This window comes from Gossypium hirsutum, chromosome A10 (genome assembly GCF_007990345.1).
Source record: "Gossypium hirsutum isolate 1008001.06 chromosome A10, Gossypium_hirsutum_v2.1, whole genome shotgun sequence".
Classification (NCBI taxonomy): Eukaryota; Viridiplantae; Streptophyta; class Magnoliopsida; order Malvales; family Malvaceae; genus Gossypium; species Gossypium hirsutum.
The window spans coordinates 79,829,488-79,848,281 of record NC_053433.1 but is presented as its reverse complement, the minus strand read 5'-3'; the positions used below and the strand labels follow the sequence as shown (position 1 = coordinate 79,848,281).

Genomic DNA, 18,794 nt, shown 5'->3' with positions numbered 1-18,794 from the left:
GGAAAGTTAATCAGGGACCTAATAAAAAACCAAACGAAATCTGAGGGTTAGAATTAAAAAAACAAAAGAAAATTGGAAATGGGGGCCGATTGAATGGAGTTGCGAATGGAAAGGACTAAACGCACAAATATCCCTTTTAGGGAGAATTCTCAACCCCCCCCACTACACTCACGGTACCTTTTCAAATGATTTTAAAAAAGTTTCCTACTTTTCTATTCTGCTGGTCCCTTTTTCAAGAGAAAAAAAAAACCAAAAACTCTTTCCTTCCCTCTTTTCATTTTCATTTCTCTGAAACAAACCTCTCTCTCACCAAGTTAAAGTGAGAAAGCTCCTATTTCGCCCTCCGAGTACTCATCCCCCTCTTCTTTTCCATAGCCTAAACGAGAAACCTGAGGGGTTTCGTGGCCCTTTTGGATCAGGAAATCTCCGATGGGGGCGGGACGCGAAGAATAGGTAAGTTTTCAGGCCCTTTTTTGTTTTTTTTTATTTTTTTAAAAGATTTAACACAGAAAATAAAATAAAAAAAATCTAAAGAAAGAAAAAAAACCAAGGAAAGAAAATATGAAAACAACCTTTTTTGTTCTCTTTTTTATAATAATCTGTGTAATACAACCCCCTTTTTTGTATTTGAAAACAAAACCCCCTTTTTGTTTATTGATTTGCAGTAAATTTGAAAGGAAACTAAGAAGAAGTTAAAACGAAATGAAAACAAATAAAATGAAATCGAAGATCCACCTTTCTGCGTTTTTTCTTTTGATTGCTAATGTTTTTTTTTGGATTTTTTTTTGCTGGAATTTTTTTGCTCTTTTTTTTTCAAATGGGAGAATCCTCTCTCTTTTTTTTTGTGTTCCTTCTTCATTTCTACCATTTTGCTTGTTTTTTATGCCATTTGCAGGTAGTGGGTGAAGAAGGAACAACCACCCATGTTTTTGGCCTGAAAATCTAGGAAGTGGGTGCCCCAAATCACGTAATCTGACAAAGTCAGGGAAAACCTCTGAAATTATTTCAATATTGGACCTTGGACATATAATAGTTCCGAATCGAATCTCTTGTCTGAAGGACCAAATCACAAATGCAGCAAAACTTTTGGGGCTCAATGTAATTTTTAGAAAATTTGGGGTTAAAATGTAATTTAAGGAAAGTTTAGGGTCTAAGATGTAAATTTTTTTTGAAATTTTTTTATTTTTATTTTATTTTTTTGAAATTTTGGAACTTAAACACGAATTCTAGTTGGACAAAAAATTAGTGCTTACATAGTTTATCACGGCGGATACCCTTTCTGAACATTCAGATACTTATAGATACACATATCTTTTCAAGAACTTTCATTAATTCTTATCCAATTACATTACAAAACCAATCTAGCCAAACTAGTTCAGACGTATCATAATCTTATCATAGACTTACTTGTCAAAGAATACCTAGAGTTTATCCAGAACTTACCACCAGGGCGGATAAACACATTCTACCATACAATCATAATAGAGTACGCTATAAAGGCGTCATACAAAATCATGTGTCTACTATCCTGACAGACTTCACAGAAGGTGGCATGGGTTTCTCCCTCATGGGCTATACATAATTTTATGTATCGTGATATGCCATTTCAATTCATACAATATCGAAAGCTACACCATGAACATACACACAAACATATCTTGCCATGGGTCTTAGCCACATGGACTTACACACATATTCATGTATTGTCATCTGCCAATCCAGTCTTCATGTTATTGGAGGCTACACCATGAATGTTTCCAAATCATATCAAAATGCCATGGGTCTCAACCTCACGGTCTTACACCATTTCCATATTGTGACCTGCTAATATGGTTAGCAATATAGTTGATCTGCCAGATGCATCATAGAAGGACATTTACACAACATTAACTTACCCAGGGTTATTCATATCATTGACTGATTCATACCTTTCCTATCCCCAAACCTTACATGCATACTTAACCGTTAACATTCTTTTCCAAGTAGAACTTTATACATATCACGATAAGACATAAATCATTTTTATTCTGCTTCTTACCCAAACTGATCATGAGAGATATCATCGTAATTTAATAAACTTCTATTTGAACAGTGCATCAACCTTTCTTTATTGATAGGATTTCATTGAAAGTGGAGTAGTAATATATTTTTGCATTTGTGAATCTTCCACTTTTGAAGCCACATAAATGTCTCTTGCCATTTAATTCTTCAAATAGAACCGCACTCTAATATTTGTCACTGGTGCCTGTTTGAAGAATTCTTTTTCTATATGAAGGTATTTGTGATGGTGATAAATCTTGGAGATTTTGTTTAAGCTTTTGGACTGCTCTTTTTTGGACTTCTTTCCACGGAGGTGGATCTTTTTTCAAAATCTTCCTCAAAGGATTGGTATACTTAGAAATTTTTGGAACACAATCTCTAAGATAATTGACAAATCCTAGGAATTGTTGAATATGCTTCTTTGTCAGATTTTCATAAGGAAACTTCAATAATTCTTGTGCAATATGGGGACCAGGTTGACATTTTGCTTCTCTAATATTCATCCCTAATAACTCTATCTTAGATTTGTTTGTCTGCATATTTCTTTCTGACAACATAAATCCATACTAAAGAACTAGTTACTTAAACTAATTTAGAAGAGCAATATAAGCTTGTTCATCTATAGACTATACAAAAGGATGTCATCAATATACATCAATGCATTATCATCAATATATATCAATGCATTATCTATAATGAGTTGGAAAATCTTGATTATGGCCTTCTGGAATAGTGATGGAGCTATTTTCAGACCAAAAAACATTATTGTCCATTGAAAATGTTGATTGGGTATGCATAAACCTATCTTAGGTCTTTTAGTCAGCTCTATTCCCAGTAGCCAAAATTCAACCTTTAGATCAAATTTAGACAATATCTTGGCCTTAGCTAGATTGGAAAACAATGAGTTTTGATTGGGTAAAAAAAATTATCATCTTGAAGAAAATGACTAAGTGGCTGATAGTTGATCACCAGTCTAAGTTTTCCTTTAACATGTTCTTCTCTTTTGTTGACATAGAATGCTTTATATGCCCATTGAGAATTTGAGAGTTCAATCAATCATTGTTGTTGATGTTCTATGCATTCTTGTTCTACTAACTTTTAATGATCATGATTTATTCATGTATGGCTTGCCTTTGTGAGATTGATATCTTAATTTTTCTTGAAAGGAAGGGTGATAAAGAAATTTGGATTCTTCCATAATGACTTGTCATATTTTCATAAAAATTCAGAATGTGAATCTATACAAGCTTCATTTTTGAGCTTCTAATCAACCTGTTGGATTTTTCTAACTAAATGACAAACAACTTGGGAATTGGTACAAAGGGTTTAAACATCTTTTTAAATCAGACTTCATCAGGTAAAAATCTCAATTGTTGGGCTTTTGTATATAAATCAAAGCCTACCGCAATATCTTTTCCTAAGAGTTTAGAATCTAATACATTGTTTTAATTGAGCATCTTGGAAAGAACTAAATAATTATAAGCTTATTGATTAGGTGGGTAACAAATGGTTGATCTGCAGCTGAATTAAAAATCTTTTCATAAGGCTTCCACCATTCTACAGGGAGAATCTTTGGGTTCATGATGGTTTCTACTACTCTAGTATCCATAAAAGCTATCACCGTAATGGGCTTATTATACTTGTCCAAGTAAATGTTGATAGGTATATGAGGAAGTAGCACCATTGATGAAATGCTCGATCCTAGTCCCTTTTTTGGGCTAGGACTTTAGCTTGGAGCATGTAAATTCCTTCAGATAGATCATCTGAATAGCTATCTGAAGCTTAAAAAAGAAAGCTTTGGATTGTAACACCCTTAACCCGAATCCGTTGCCAGAATAGGGTTACGAAGTATTACCAAAGTTTACAATTTAAGAAAAAAATTCAAAAATTTCATAACATATAGAGAAACCAATCATAATCATGCATATTGTCCCTAACATGAGCCCTCGAGGCCCAAAATACACCTTAGAAACAAATCAAGATTAAATCAGAAATTCAAAATTTTTTTCGAAAACTTATAAAATTTTCAAAAATGCTTAGGTCACACGGCCGTATGGCCAAGCTGTGTGACTCACACGGACAAGAGACACGCCCATGTGGGCATTCGAAATAAGGACAAACGGTTGTGTCCTAGCCCGTGTAACTCATTGACATGGGTCACACGGCCAAGCCACACGCCTGTGTGCCAAGCTGTGTGAGCATATTGACTTGTATTCTTTAAAAGATACAGGGGACACATGGGCGTGTCACGGCTGAGACACACTCCCGTGTCTCTGCCAGTATGGACGAAAATAAGTAATTTTTCAAGCCATATTTCTCACCCAATTTGGTACCAACCTAAACAAAAAAAAATTGCATATAACCAAGTCATAAATAGACATCCAAAACCAGCCAAAATCAAGCTTAAAGCATGTAATATCATCACATACAACCAATATGTCCTTAGGCACCTCAAATGACAACTTATAATATGAATATTCATGTATTCAATATATCCAAATGTATAACTGACTTATATGTATATTTGCATCCAAAGTTTATAAAGCAAATTTGCATCATTTCTTACCAAATTACTTACCTTCCAAAACATATCATTTGATGCCAAAATGTATTTCACATACCAACATATTTAACTTATATGTCTTACATATCAAGACACCAATTCATGATCAATTCTTCACATTTCAAAACACATATATGAAATGCACATTAGGATTCCTTTTTACCACTCTTCATTCAATCATAAACCAAACCACGCATCAACCATAATAAGCAAAATAAGTACATATCCAAAATTCCATAAGACAAACCAAACAAGTGGCTTATCTCAACAAAACACATATAAGCCAACATTGTCCAAATTAACCTATACATGCCATTATAACCGAAATTGAACAACTGAATATCGAAAGAGCCTATGGATAGTGTGATATAGCTCCGACAAGCTTCCAACCCTAACGAGCTTTCGAATCACTAAAAATAAGGAAAATAACACAGAGTAAGCATTTAAGCTTAGTAAGTTTGTATGATATAGAATTTAACTTACCATTTAGTTACATTTAAGGTAAGCATACAAAGCATATCCAAACTCAATTTGGCCAAAAGCCTAAACATATATCCTCATCAAACATGTTAGTCATGTAATTCATATAAATATTAAGAAACATGTATGAGCTCAACAATAATCAAACTTCCATGTACATATAATTTCCACATCATGTATCTATATATCATGTACAAATCATTTTCATATATCTCATGTAAATACCTGTAGTAGTTCGTATTGAACTTATGTAATCTCGTAACAGAACAGTACCTGTTGAACTATTTACAATATCATTGGATACGTGGGTGGTACATACGAGGTGTACTGAACTGTAATCCGTCAATTCATGTACATATATATTCATGTACAATTATGCTCATACGAGCTGTAAACGGTAAGCTCCTCCGAGCTGAATAACGGTAAGTTCCTCCAAGCTGAATAATAGTAAGCTCATACGAGCTGAGTATCGGTAAGCTTATAAGAGCTGAAATCGGTAACCCTAATGACATGTCATTTGTATCTTACAAATTCCTAATGTTCAAATGGGGCTCAGTAATCATCGTATGTTGTTGGATATGCGATCGATATTCATATATGATGATAATGCAAATAACATACATCTAATTTAATCAAAGCATATAATTACACGATTTAATTACATGAACTTACCTCGACGAGTGTTCGTATAAACGAAGGTGACTAATTTGATATTTTTCCTTTGCCCTGATCTAACTTTGTACGAGGTCTAATCGGATCTATACAAATGAATTTAACTCAATTCAATATAATTCATATTTAATTTAGTCCAACACACATTTTTGGAAAAATTACCATTTTGCCCTATACTTTTAATTCTTTGCAATTTAGTCCCTAGGCGCGGAAAATGAAATTCACTCAATTTTATCCCTACCCAAGCCTAGCCAAATATATTTCACAAATTCACAATTTTACCACACAATTTATCACATTTTCTAATTTAATCCTTAATTGATAATTTCATCAAAACTTCCTTTACAAAAGTTGTTTATCTAACAACAACCATTAATTTTCTACCATTAAACTTCAAAACCCTAACATTTTTATCAATGGAAAAACTCAAATACTTTAACAGTTTCACAAATTAGTCCCTGGGTTAGCTAGATTAAACTACAACGATCCCAGAAACATAGAAATTATAAAAAACGAGACAAAACACATACTTTATAGAAACAAGCTTGCCAAACCCTAAAGAGCAAAAATGACTTCTTTTTCTTGGCTATTCGGTTGAAGAAAGAACATAAAAGATGATACTTGGCTTTATTTTACTAAATTTTGTCTTTATTTACTTAATTACTTATTTAACCTTTAAAATTATTTCAATTTACAAGTTTACCAAGCCATCACATTCCACTAACACATTTATGGGTTATTTACCATATAAGGATCTCTACTTTAAAGTTCTATAGCTATTTAATACCTTTAGCTATTAGAGCTCGACTTTTGCACTTTACGTGATTTAGTCCTTTTTATCAAATTGAACATGTAAACGGTAAAATTTCTTAACAAATTTTTTTATATGGTAATACTATCATGTTGTAGACCATAAAATAATAATAAAATAAATTTTCTAAATTTAAATTTGTAGTCCCAAAACCACTGTTATGATTTTACTGAAAACGGATTGTTGCATAGATGACACATAAGGATTGATCAGTAGGTTCATTATCTATTGAAAATAAGGATTCAAGATCATCTTCTTCCTTGAATCTGATCCCCAATTCAAACTATATTTGATGGATCATCTTTGCACTTTTTTGTTATTAGGATTTTTTTTAACAAAATGCCACTTTTTATTATTTATAACAACGTGATGATTTGGTACTTTTGAGAGATATTTCGGATATGAACTCAATCACCAAGTTTGTTGGACAAAAGAGAGTTCATTTGTAATTGAGACCAAATTTTGATATATAAGTTTGCATATGTATTAATATAGTGTATGCGTATAAGCGTGGATGTGTTCATTTGAGATGATTGTAGTGTAGAAAAACCAATTTTTTTGGGTATGATATTATTTCTAACTTCTAATTTTTGTATTTTCCTTTTGATATAAGATGTCCGGCGACTCTTAGGCATATATGAAATAGAACTTTCTCCTTGGCATTGACTTATTATCCCACACAAAAGTCTTTAATCATTTGCACAATTTTGTGTGAATTAAAAGAAGAGAGATATATAAATAATGGAAAAGGAAAAAGAAATTAATAATTGGATAAATGATGAGCAAATACAGAAGGAAAATAGATCAAAGGAAATAAATAATGAACAGAAAATGGGTCTTATCTAAATCTGGAAAAGTTGTTTTCCACTACATAATGTTGGAGTAAAGTAAGAACAGAATAATGGTAAGTAAAAGCAAATATAAATATATATGCTATTCAAGTCACTGGACACACACAAAGGTAGGCAAACATGGGTTTTGGTTGGTATTCTTATGTTTGCCACCAATGTCTCTTCTTTGGCCCCTTTTCTCTTTTTCTCTTTATGTCAATTTTTTTTTCCATCTTTTATTTGATGTCTTTAAAACAAACACTTCTGGTTTAACATTAATTTCCAAGAGGATGCATGACATATATTGGGTTTCATTGGATAACTTTGGGTTATCTTCAACAAAATTCAAAGTGATTATATCAAATTAAGAATATATATTTGAGAAAATATAAAATATTCCAATCTTAGCATACGCAGTTTTATTATTATTATTATTATTATTATTTATGTCTGTTTTATAGTTTATGGTTTGGAGTTCCTCCTAATAATGTTATATCTAAAGTTTAAAATTTAAATTTGTATCTCTTTTTTAAGGGCGAAACTAAAAAATTTTGGGGGAAGACTGGAATTAAATTATATATTTTTATGATAGTAAAAATGTAACTTTGCCATTTTAATAGCTTACATCTTTATAATTTTTAAAGGATTAAATTGAATTTGTATCATTTTAGGGGGCCAAAATATAGTTTTACAGTTAAGAATTTAAAATTTTAAGGGGCCTAAATGAAAATTTTCTATTTTAGGGGGCGGGACCCTGCCAGCCCCTTGAGTTCTATGTGTCTTCTTATTACACTCAACACTTATTGATAGAAAAATTTTTTATAAAAAATATTTTTAAAATTACATATTATTTTATAACAAATTTAAAACATTAACAATTAGAATTTAATATATTTAATTTAAGGATTTAAATTCAAATGCTATCGATATTATATAAATTAAATATATGATATCAAATTGTATTAAGGACAATTATATATGTAGGAAAAAAATCAAGGATAATTATATCATTTACTATATAATAAAATTACCTACTAAATGTCATCATCAGCCATGTTGATCTGGCGAAAGAATCCTTAATTGTTGTTATCTTTTTGAATGAGGTAATTCAAAGCATTCATTAAAAGTGTTTCATTTTTAGTAATTTTTTTAAAAAAAGGAATAAATATATTATTAAAAGTTTAGATACGTATATATCAATCGAATCCATACACACAATGCATTAAATATAACAAAGTTATAAGCCTATAACTAAAATTGGCCCTCTTGTAGGCATGAATAAAAAAATAATTATCATATATAGAATGTGTGTAGAATATTTATATTTAGAATATAGAATAATTATCATATATGGAATGTATGTAGAATATTTATATAGAGAGAGGTATGGATATAGGGAGTTTAAATGCAGTTTGCTCTCTACATCGCTCTTTTTTCTTTTGAATGAATTTTTGACTCTTAAATTTTATAATAAAATAATTAATATAATTTTTTATTTAATTTTTTTAACTTTTTATATTTTTTATCAAATTATTTTAAAATAAATGAAAAAAATAATGTTTGTTAATTTCATTAATATGAAATACACGTGGATTGCCATGTAAATGACATGTAAGTATTTAATTAATTTTTTAAAATATAAAAAATATTTTTTATAAATTTCAATTTTTAAAAATAATTTTATATTTTTTTTGAATCTTTCAAATTTTAAAAAATTAATTAAATAATGATGTATAATCTACTTATATGCAAGTCAACAAAATTTAAAAAATATTGAATTATTTATTTATTTATTTTGAAGTGATTTGATAAAATATACATATTTAAAAACTAAAAAAATAAAATAAAATAAAATAAAAGAATAATTTTTAAAAAAAAATTAAATAAATCATTATACCTTTGAAAACCATCATTAACTGAATTTATGTAGCCTATATACCTACAAATAAAAGAAACTTGTGCTAACACGTGACTCCTATCTATGCTTTTTTTGTTTTTAATTTTACAAAATTGGTTAAATATCAGGTCCCTTTAATATGTTTTTAATTTTTCACATAATTTGGTACAAGTATTTTTATAATATTTTGAATTAACCCAAAATAATTAATATTGTTAATTTTTTGGTTAAAATATTATGTGGTTACATATAATTTATATGGTAGGGCCTAACATGTAGTTTTAAAAAAATAGTTAAAATTTTGTTTTGGTCCTTTTGTTATTCTTAAATTTGAGATTTAATTGTTACACTTTAATTTATAATGTAATTCGATATTTGTAGTTTTATAATATTATTAATTATTCCAAATAATTAATATCATTAATTTTTAATTAAAACATTACGATATTATATATAATTTGAATGTTTAAGGGTATTAAAGATGGATTCATAGTTTTTTAATTTTTAGGTTTACCTTGCTTTTATATATATATATATATATTATAAAGCAACGATCGAAATCTATATATCTTATTTTTGACATAATTTGATCATTCTACTTATATAACGTCATTAGTTAGTCTAAATATTTAATATTGTTAACTATTTCAATTAAAATTGTCGATGCCAATTTTTTTAGGAACACTATTCTAACAAAAAAAAACTTATCATGACGAGTTCAAATAAATTGTTTTAAGAAAAAAATCTATATAAACATTTTCAATGCTATTTTTATTGTTATATGATTGGCCAATGATTTTTTTTATTAATTCCAAAATGTCATACTAGTGAATTTAATAGAATGATTTTAATAGAGGTAACAACTAGACCTAGATTTTTAAATCGAAAAAGTAGATAGTCTAAATTTCTGAAAATAAAAGTAGAATTAGAGTATATTTTAGCCTTCAAATTTGCACTTATTAATTTGACACAAATAGATAATCAACACAACGCGAAATGTGGGAGTCATACGAGTTTGTATTAAAAAAATAAACTTATTAAATAAGGATGGCGGAAGCTTGTCGAACCTAAGCAATTTAAGGTGAGGTTTTTTTTTTGTTCGAAAAGTGCTTTTAAGGCTAAAAGTGCTTTTTAACACCATAAACAATAGAGAATAATGTGCTTTTGAAGTAAAAAGCATTTTTTTGAATTAAATGATATTTTTAACCATCATTTATAATCCAAAGCATTTTATTTAATATTTATATTAGGTATACAATTATTTTCATATTGAAATTTATTTCAAATATAAAACATCATATAATTGGAATTGTAATAATTATTTTAATATTTAAAACATAGTTTATATATTCAAATTAATTTTGATAAAAATCCATAGTAATTGTTTAAAAAATATTTAAAATTTATATTACATATATCAAAATATTAATAATATTAATTTCTTATTTTTTTATTAAAATATCATAATATTAATAAATTTTAACATCATTTAAATGCATTTTTTATACTTTACCATATCATGTCTAAAATAGACAATTTATTTCTCAAAAGTACTTTTTTACATTAATACTAAACACTTAAAATCTTAGAGCAAAACTATTCATCCTTCTACTTAATGAATAATGAGAAGTTAGTCCCTTCACTTTGATTTGCCAAAATTTGATTTTCCTACTTTATAAAAGTTGAGAAGTTAATTCAATTAAGTAACAATTTTAAACGTTTTCGATAGTTCACTTGGATATCAGCTCAGTAATTTATATGCACATAATTAGCAGAAAATAACAATTCAACAATTTATAAGCAACAAACTAGGAAAAATTAATAGTTTAAGTTTGTATTTTTACCAATAACTGGAGTAAGTTTTTAGTTTTTGTAAAAATATGAAGACTAAATTCTAACATTTTAAAGTAAATGGACTAATTTTTCAATTTACATAAAATAAAGGGATAAAATTTAAATTAGAACAAACAAAAAATATTGAAAACAATTCAAGATTAATACTTTGTTTTAATGTATGGTGAGAAGAAACCAATTCAATTAGTTAAAATATAGAAAAAAATCATTTAATTTTCGAAAACATATGTATAAACATTACTTAGTACAAACTTGTAAACACCTTTACTAATAATTTCCAGTTTATAAAACTATTTACTTCACATATATATTTTTTTTCATTAGCACTTCTCACCCACTTTGCGCATACTTTTTTTTTTCATTTTTTATTTCTCAATAGTTAATAATATTTATTATTTTTCACTTTATCATATTTTTAATATTTTTAGTTACTTTTCCACCACTGGGTATCCAATTGCTAGTGAACTTTAAAGGTTTAATGCATTAAAATCCGACAAGAAGAGAATTTTTAATCATTTGACATCTAAATGAAGATAATTATTTTTGTTTGAACAACAGTTAAAATAAGCAGATTGAAGTAGTATAACTTTTTGGTATTAACATGTTTAACTTTTAATAACTTATGATTTAATATTTATAAACAACAAATGATAAAAGAATTTCGTGGTAAACTAGAATATGATCATCATCCTTTGATTGTTTTGGAAGAGTTTGTGCTATTAAAGTTTCTTATCCTCACCTTTTATCTTTTAAGAATATTTGAAGCTGTTGGGGAATTTGTTTATAAAGGCTTTTATGTGGTAAATACATAAGATAAGTAATGAGATAATTTTAGCTTTTAAATGAGAGTTTAAAACCTATCGAAACATTGCTAGATGATCACTTCAAGAGGTCTATAAATAGACAACAATGTGGCGTCACTTAGTGAGCTTCTTTGGAGTATCTTTGTCAACTATTTTGTTGAGTTCTCTTTGTTGTATCTTTTTGGTGTTTTGTTCGATACTCTTTTTAGGTATTTTTTTAGAGAGTTTTATAATTTGTATGTGAGGTTATTTTGGGGAGAGTGATTTGTAGCAATCTGATTCATTGTTGGGGCTGTAAATATCTATTGTTGAAAGAGTAGTTTGGGCTTTAGCCAATAAGTGATTTGGTTGGATTATTGAATAAAATAATTTTTTGAGCGACGCTTCACAGACTTAGGATTGTTGATTTGAACTATGTTAACAAATATTATATGTTGTTTCTCTCCTTTCTTTACTTCTTGTTTTGCCTTATTGATAAATCTATTCTATTCCAAGTTTTATTCCAATATAAGTTAGAATGAAACCATCTTATACAACTACAAACCAAGTTATCTGTTCTAACATATGTTCGAGCAATAGTTAGAATAAAGTGCAACTTGAAGGCTTTTTCAATTGATATCAAAGTAGGCTTCAGACGCACTTGAAGGAGATCTTAAACTACGGTTTACAATAATGAAGTCCAAGAAGAAATGTTGTTTTATCTCACGTTCAGTGATTAAAACATCAAATTCAAACAATGACAATGATGTTTCTTTCAATGGCCTAGAGGGTACTGTTAACCATATGTTGAAGAAAATGAAAGTGTTGTGTCGATGGAATGATTCCTTGAAGGGAAAATGTTATCATTCTCAAATGAGAAAAAAAAGGCCCCAAACCATGGTTATAGAAAAAGATAACGTGATTTTCAATCTTACAAAGGCTAATGAGATGCTTGATGAGACTATAAGAAAAAGGGTGAAATGATTGCTAAAAATGAGCAAGACTCGAATGATGTCAAAGCCCCTCTCAAGAAAAGTGGAAGACAAAGTGAGAAATGTGACGAGATCTTAGCTGTTAGAAGATTCAAACCTGGCCATAGTGAACTTGATTACCCTAGCAAAAAGAAAAAAAAACAAACATGTTTTTTAACATTAGGGAAATGTTGGACATACTAGATCTCATTGTTACAAGTTGACGAGTGAACAAAGAAAGAGAATTGAACTAAATCATAGACGATTTGGTTACATCAATAAAGGTAAGGAAACTATCACTTTTACAGTTTTCGTTAAAACTAAATATATGGGTTCTTCTTCTCCTTATGAGACAGGAAAGGAAACAATGATTTTTGAAAGATGGTTTGCCATTATTGTTGGAAACTTGGACATATTAGATCTCTTGTTTCAAGATTTGCAAGATTGAAAAAAGCTTGGATCAAAGGAAAAACTTGTTAGAACAATGAATGGAACTAGCAGACCACAACATAAACAGATTTGGGTGAGAAAGGAACATTTCAGTTATAAAGATCAACAATTTGTTAATGCTTGTGTGGAACATGAAGATGCAACTCATGAAAATCATATTAAAGATTTATCAAGCATAGACAAACTTCATCTAGATGTTGTGGAAAAGATTATTTTTATTCAAAGAGCTACGACCCCTATTGCTAATGAGGTAACTTTTAATCTCACCCTTTAAACAACATAAAGCAATTTGATTGAGGATTAATAGAGTAAGGGGGAGTAATGATACTGATTTGGTGATATTGACTACTTTGGTTTATAATTATGGTTGATTTTTTTTTTGTGCTTGTGAAATGATTCTTGACATAGTGGCTGCATTTGTTTGGGCAATTTTTTTTATTTGGTTTCTAGCATGATTTAGTGGTGAACATAAATACATGCTAAGAGGAAAATGAGTCGAATAATGAATAAAACGTTTATGTCCCATATTCTCTTACAACAAAAATGGAACAAAGTAGGATGTAACAGAGTAGCAGACTTTGGTTGAAAGATTGTCTTAAAAAATGAAAAGTGGGAGGAGAAGTATGAACTGAGATGATTGATGCATTATGCTTTGCCAAAAGTAGAAGACTTGGTGCAACAAATGGAAGAATATGGTTAATAGTTTTTTATTTGATTTAATGAGAGTTTCTTTTTATTTGATGGTGCTGATTTATGATAGTTATGATCAGCTTATTTTTCATGTTCTATATACCTTGAATTTATCTTTGATGACGTTAGTGCATTCTTAGTTGATTATGTGATGAACAAACAGGTGTAGTAGTTAATACGGGGAGTGGTTGTTCGAGCATGGTTCTTACCTTTAGGGAGAGATATATTCTAATTCCTTTGCACCATGTTTGGTTGGGGGGAATGGAATAACACTCCCCCCCTTATTCATTGAATGGTATATCATTCCTTTATTTGGTTGAACATAATACTCATTCAATGTTATGACTATTACTTCCCTATTCTTTGTCCTCCCGTAATAGTTATTCTTTGGTATCATCAAAGAATGGCTATTCTATGCAACTTTGAATAACAAAACAAAATTAATTTTTAGATTAGTCCTTTAAAACTTGGACTCAGAAAATATAAAAATAAAATATTTGAAATATTTTTATATAATTCAATATAAAATATTTCATTTCAAAATATAATTTAAAATAAAACATTTTAAATTTTTTAATATAATTAAATATGAATACAAAAAATATTTTAATATAATTTAATATAAAAATAATTATATTAAGAATGCTATTAAATTATATATTTTTATTTTTATTAAATTATATTTAATAATAATTATATTAAAATTTAATAACAATAACGATAATCATTTACTTAAAAAAAAATCTGCTAAGGATACTCCGGTTATTTCAGCTTTTTTCCGTATGTTATTACAACATCTATTCCATTCAACCAAATACAAAAATACTATTATAGTTCTATTTCATTCCACCAAACAATTAAATTACTGATTACGGTTCTATTTCATTATAGCTTTATTCTATTCTAATGAAATGGGTAGTTGGTTTTTAACTTGTTTAGATTGTATATTAACAATTTATTATAAATTTTGTCAAAAATGTCAAAGGGGAATATTATTAGTAACTTTGACTGTTTTGTCCCATTTCATATTTGAACAGCAGTTAGAATAAGCTATTTGGAGTGGTCAAAGTTTTTAATGCTGGCGTGTTTGACTTTTAATAGCTTATGATTTAATAATATTAAATAGAAAATGATAAGGGCATTTCGTGGTAGAGTAAAATATGATCATCATCCATTCGATTATCTTAGAGGAGAAGAAAAGAGTTTGAGCTATTGAAGTTTTTTATCTTTATCCTTCTCTTTTAACAGTAGAACATGATCATCATCCATTCGGTTGTATGAATCATTATTGGGGTTGCAAATATCTATTATTGTGAAAATAGTTTGGACTTTAACTAATAAATGATTCGGTTAGATTATTGAATAAAATCTTTTTTTAAATAACACCTCGCAAATAAAAGATTGTTGATCTAAACTGTATTAACCAATATTCCTTATTTTATTTTTTATTTTACTTTCTGGATGGATCTGTTGTGATCCAACTTCCGATCCAACAAAAGTTAAAATGATACTGTAATATACAAACTGCAAAAAAGTTATCTGTTCTAATAACATGACCGCCTAGAGACTGCTAATGTTGAAGTTTATTTGTTTATTTAATTTTTGGTCAGAATGTTGTAGATTCTCTAATTTCTTTTTATATCTTAATATTAATTTCTCATATATAGTGGATAATAATTTTTTAATTATGGAATAAAGAATATGATTGATGTAAACCAATAAGATATGCATAAACAGATATATGCTCTATGCTACCAACTAAGAAATGTGATAGGTGGGACGTGTATTATCAATTAAAAGCTGATAATTAATTAATTGGTGAAGTTTAGGGTTCTTGGGCAGGCTTTAGTTACATGCTTATTCCTTTTTCTAGGTAAAATGATTTTATTGTCATAAGAAGTCTGCAAGTGCGGAACAAATACATAGTCCAGTGAAAACAGAAATTATAACCCAGTGATGTCAATTTAGAGTTTTTTTTTTTATATGGATCGAGTATGCATTTTTTAAATAGATATTTTTATTAAAAATGTGAGAATGTATCGATCAAATTTCGAATATTAACTATACTTTTACAGATTATTGATTTTCTCATTGGCTCTATCAAATTTCTATAACCACATCAAAGGATAAAGAACATGGGAACAACTTAGAATAGAATTAAGTCTATGTCTGTAGTTCATCCCTAAAGATGTCTATACTTTTATAGTAGAAATGATTTTTTTTAATTTAATAGTTGAGATTTATAACAATGTGCAGTGTATGGTGTAAAATTGACATTATTTTGAGAAAAATGAATCGATTAAAGCAGATACAGAATTAAAAGAAATTTTAGCATATTGGTGCCGATATTTTTTAATACTAACGAAACCCTTCTATATATAAAAATGGAATTAATGATACATATTGCACATAATACTTTTATATTTTTATTGCAAACCTATAATACATAATTTTGTTACAAATTTATAAGAAATTGATGAAGGAAAAATGATACAGGGAAGGGAAGGATTGGGATATTGCCATGGAGATGGCAGAGGCACAAATTCAAACACCTTCAAACAAGAATAATGATCTAAATCAGAAAAAGGAACATCACAAACTCCAAAGCATAAAGCTGAGAAAAAAAAAGTAGACATTAAAGAAAAAACAAGCATATATGTAAATACATTTATGATTTATATATGAAATGATCAAAAGAAAGATATGAAAGGTAATGAACTCCATCTGCATGTTTTGATTTGCTTCCAAATTCTTGCATAAATGCAGTGCAAATTGATTCAGCTTGAAACCATGGTTGTAGTTGTGGCCAAGTTTTTAGGGTTTCCATGCGGATACCCATACTACAGGTTCTTCTTTCCATGTTAAGTAAAGTCCTGTTTCATTTTGATATGGTTGTGCGAGTGCCCATCCGGGCTTGTACCTTTTTAGCAATGCCTTGACGTCGTCGACAACATCGTCGCTAAATCCGACCGATGAGAAAGCTTCCTTGAGTCTTTCGGACCATTGGCTTCCTCTTTCTCTTCTCTCACGCTCTCCTTCACTGTCTTGGTCATCGTCACAAGCTAAAACCCTAACTATGCCCCTTGAGCACTCCCTCTCCAGCATAAGCTTCTCATTGCTGGTTGGGGTGAAGCTTTCTTCAAGCATTTCAAAGTAGACCGTGTAAAATCTCAGGCATTCTTCAAAGCACTTGACGAAGTCGTATCGAGTGCTTGAAAAGTCAGCTTCTTCCTCAACGACGGTTACGACTTTAGGCCCCAGCGACCGGAACATCCCGATCACTGCAGCTCTTCCCTCGACGGGGACTCTTCGCAAGGCTCCCATACAATTCACCGCGACAGCTTCCTCTTCAACAACACCGAGTACCTCTTTTGTGAGTTGGCCCAAATGGTTTAGCCCACTTACTACATTAAACTCAAAGGGTACACCCATTAACCTCGCAAACTTCTCCATTCGCTGGCTTATTTCTTTCATCACCGATCTTACAATATTAGCAGTGACCACAACAGTGAGCTTTAAGTGTGGGGTGTCATCGTTTCGAGTGGCCAAGGCTTCGAGCAAAGTAGGCCATTGAGTGCAAAGGGTATTGCTTATATCGATGATGTGAAGTTTGGGCTCACCATCTAAGACTTCGAGAATTGCACCATTGGCGGCTACGTGACCGAAAGTTGTCCATGGACTGACCTCTTGGAACTTAAGGATTAACTTCCGAGCTGAATCAAAGCAGTGGCTCTTTTCTGCGACTAAAGTTAGGGTTTTAAAGCATCGTTGTCCTGACTCAGTGGCCTTACAAAACAGTGCCTGCAAGAAATACGATGCTAGTTTCTGATCACAGTCTCCATAAGGGGAAGCCAGTTCGTTTAGCATCCAAAGAAGGTGATGGATTTTGCTAGAATCCTTGTCGGAGATGGCTCTAGCACATTCCTTTAGAAGCCTTGATGCCCATTTGTTGCCCACCGCACTAGGCTCCCTGTCACCGCCGGCCGAGTAGTCCGATGAACGGCTGGTCGACGTGTGGCTAGTTTGAGGCTGATGATGATGGTTGTTGTTGTTATTGCTGCTGCTGCTGTTGTTGTACATGTCTACCGCTACAGATGACCATTGCTCCAGCTGATCGACCGGTTGAAGTGGAAGGATAGAGTGGTGGCTCTGCCGTTTCGAGTGAAAAGAGTTCTTATGATGTCCTCCATGGCTTGGGGAGGCCCCCTTTGACTCTTTAGAAATCTTTGCAGAACTCAATTTCATTTGAGTTCAGAAATGGCCAAGTACAAAGCTTTGAATTCTGAAATATTGCCCATACTATTATATTTAGGGTCATTGTCGTACTATGCAATATATCTACCATATGTATTTGGCTTTGAGTATCATATATAAATAATATTACAATAAACATATTAGTAAGGTATATATAAATATAAAATGTTGGAGTTATGCTATAGTGATAAGCAACTATATGGTTTTTCTATGCAATTTCTAATTATAAATTATAATGAATCCTATATATATTTAATTCACATTTTGTAATATAATTATGACGTCAAATATTCTTGTATGGCTTCATAAAAAACATATACTTTCTTGTATGCCTTTTAGTGTTTGTTTCTTATTGTTTGAAAAAACTATGCATTGGCATGATTTAGAGACCTGCAAAGAATTGATGACGTAGCACCTTTTTAACCACCAAGGCATTTTAAACAAGAACTTTCTATTTTTTTTCAACGGAATATTTCATCGAAAAAAGTAAGTTTTTTCTT

General features: G+C 29.9%; 1 protein-coding gene across 1 annotated transcript; it reads right to left on the bottom strand.

Moving 5' to 3' along the window:
- Positions 1-16,443: 16,443 nt before the first annotated feature.
- Positions 16,444-18,421, bottom strand: LOC107896922 (protein SHORT-ROOT). The gene has a single exon (XM_016822234.2). It carries the CDS (start codon positions 18,283-18,285, stop codon positions 16,855-16,857), a length of 1,431 nt encoding a protein of 476 aa, XP_016677723.2. The 5' UTR covers positions 18,286-18,421; the 3' UTR covers positions 16,444-16,854.
- Between the last annotated feature and the right edge of the window lie 373 nt (positions 18,422-18,794).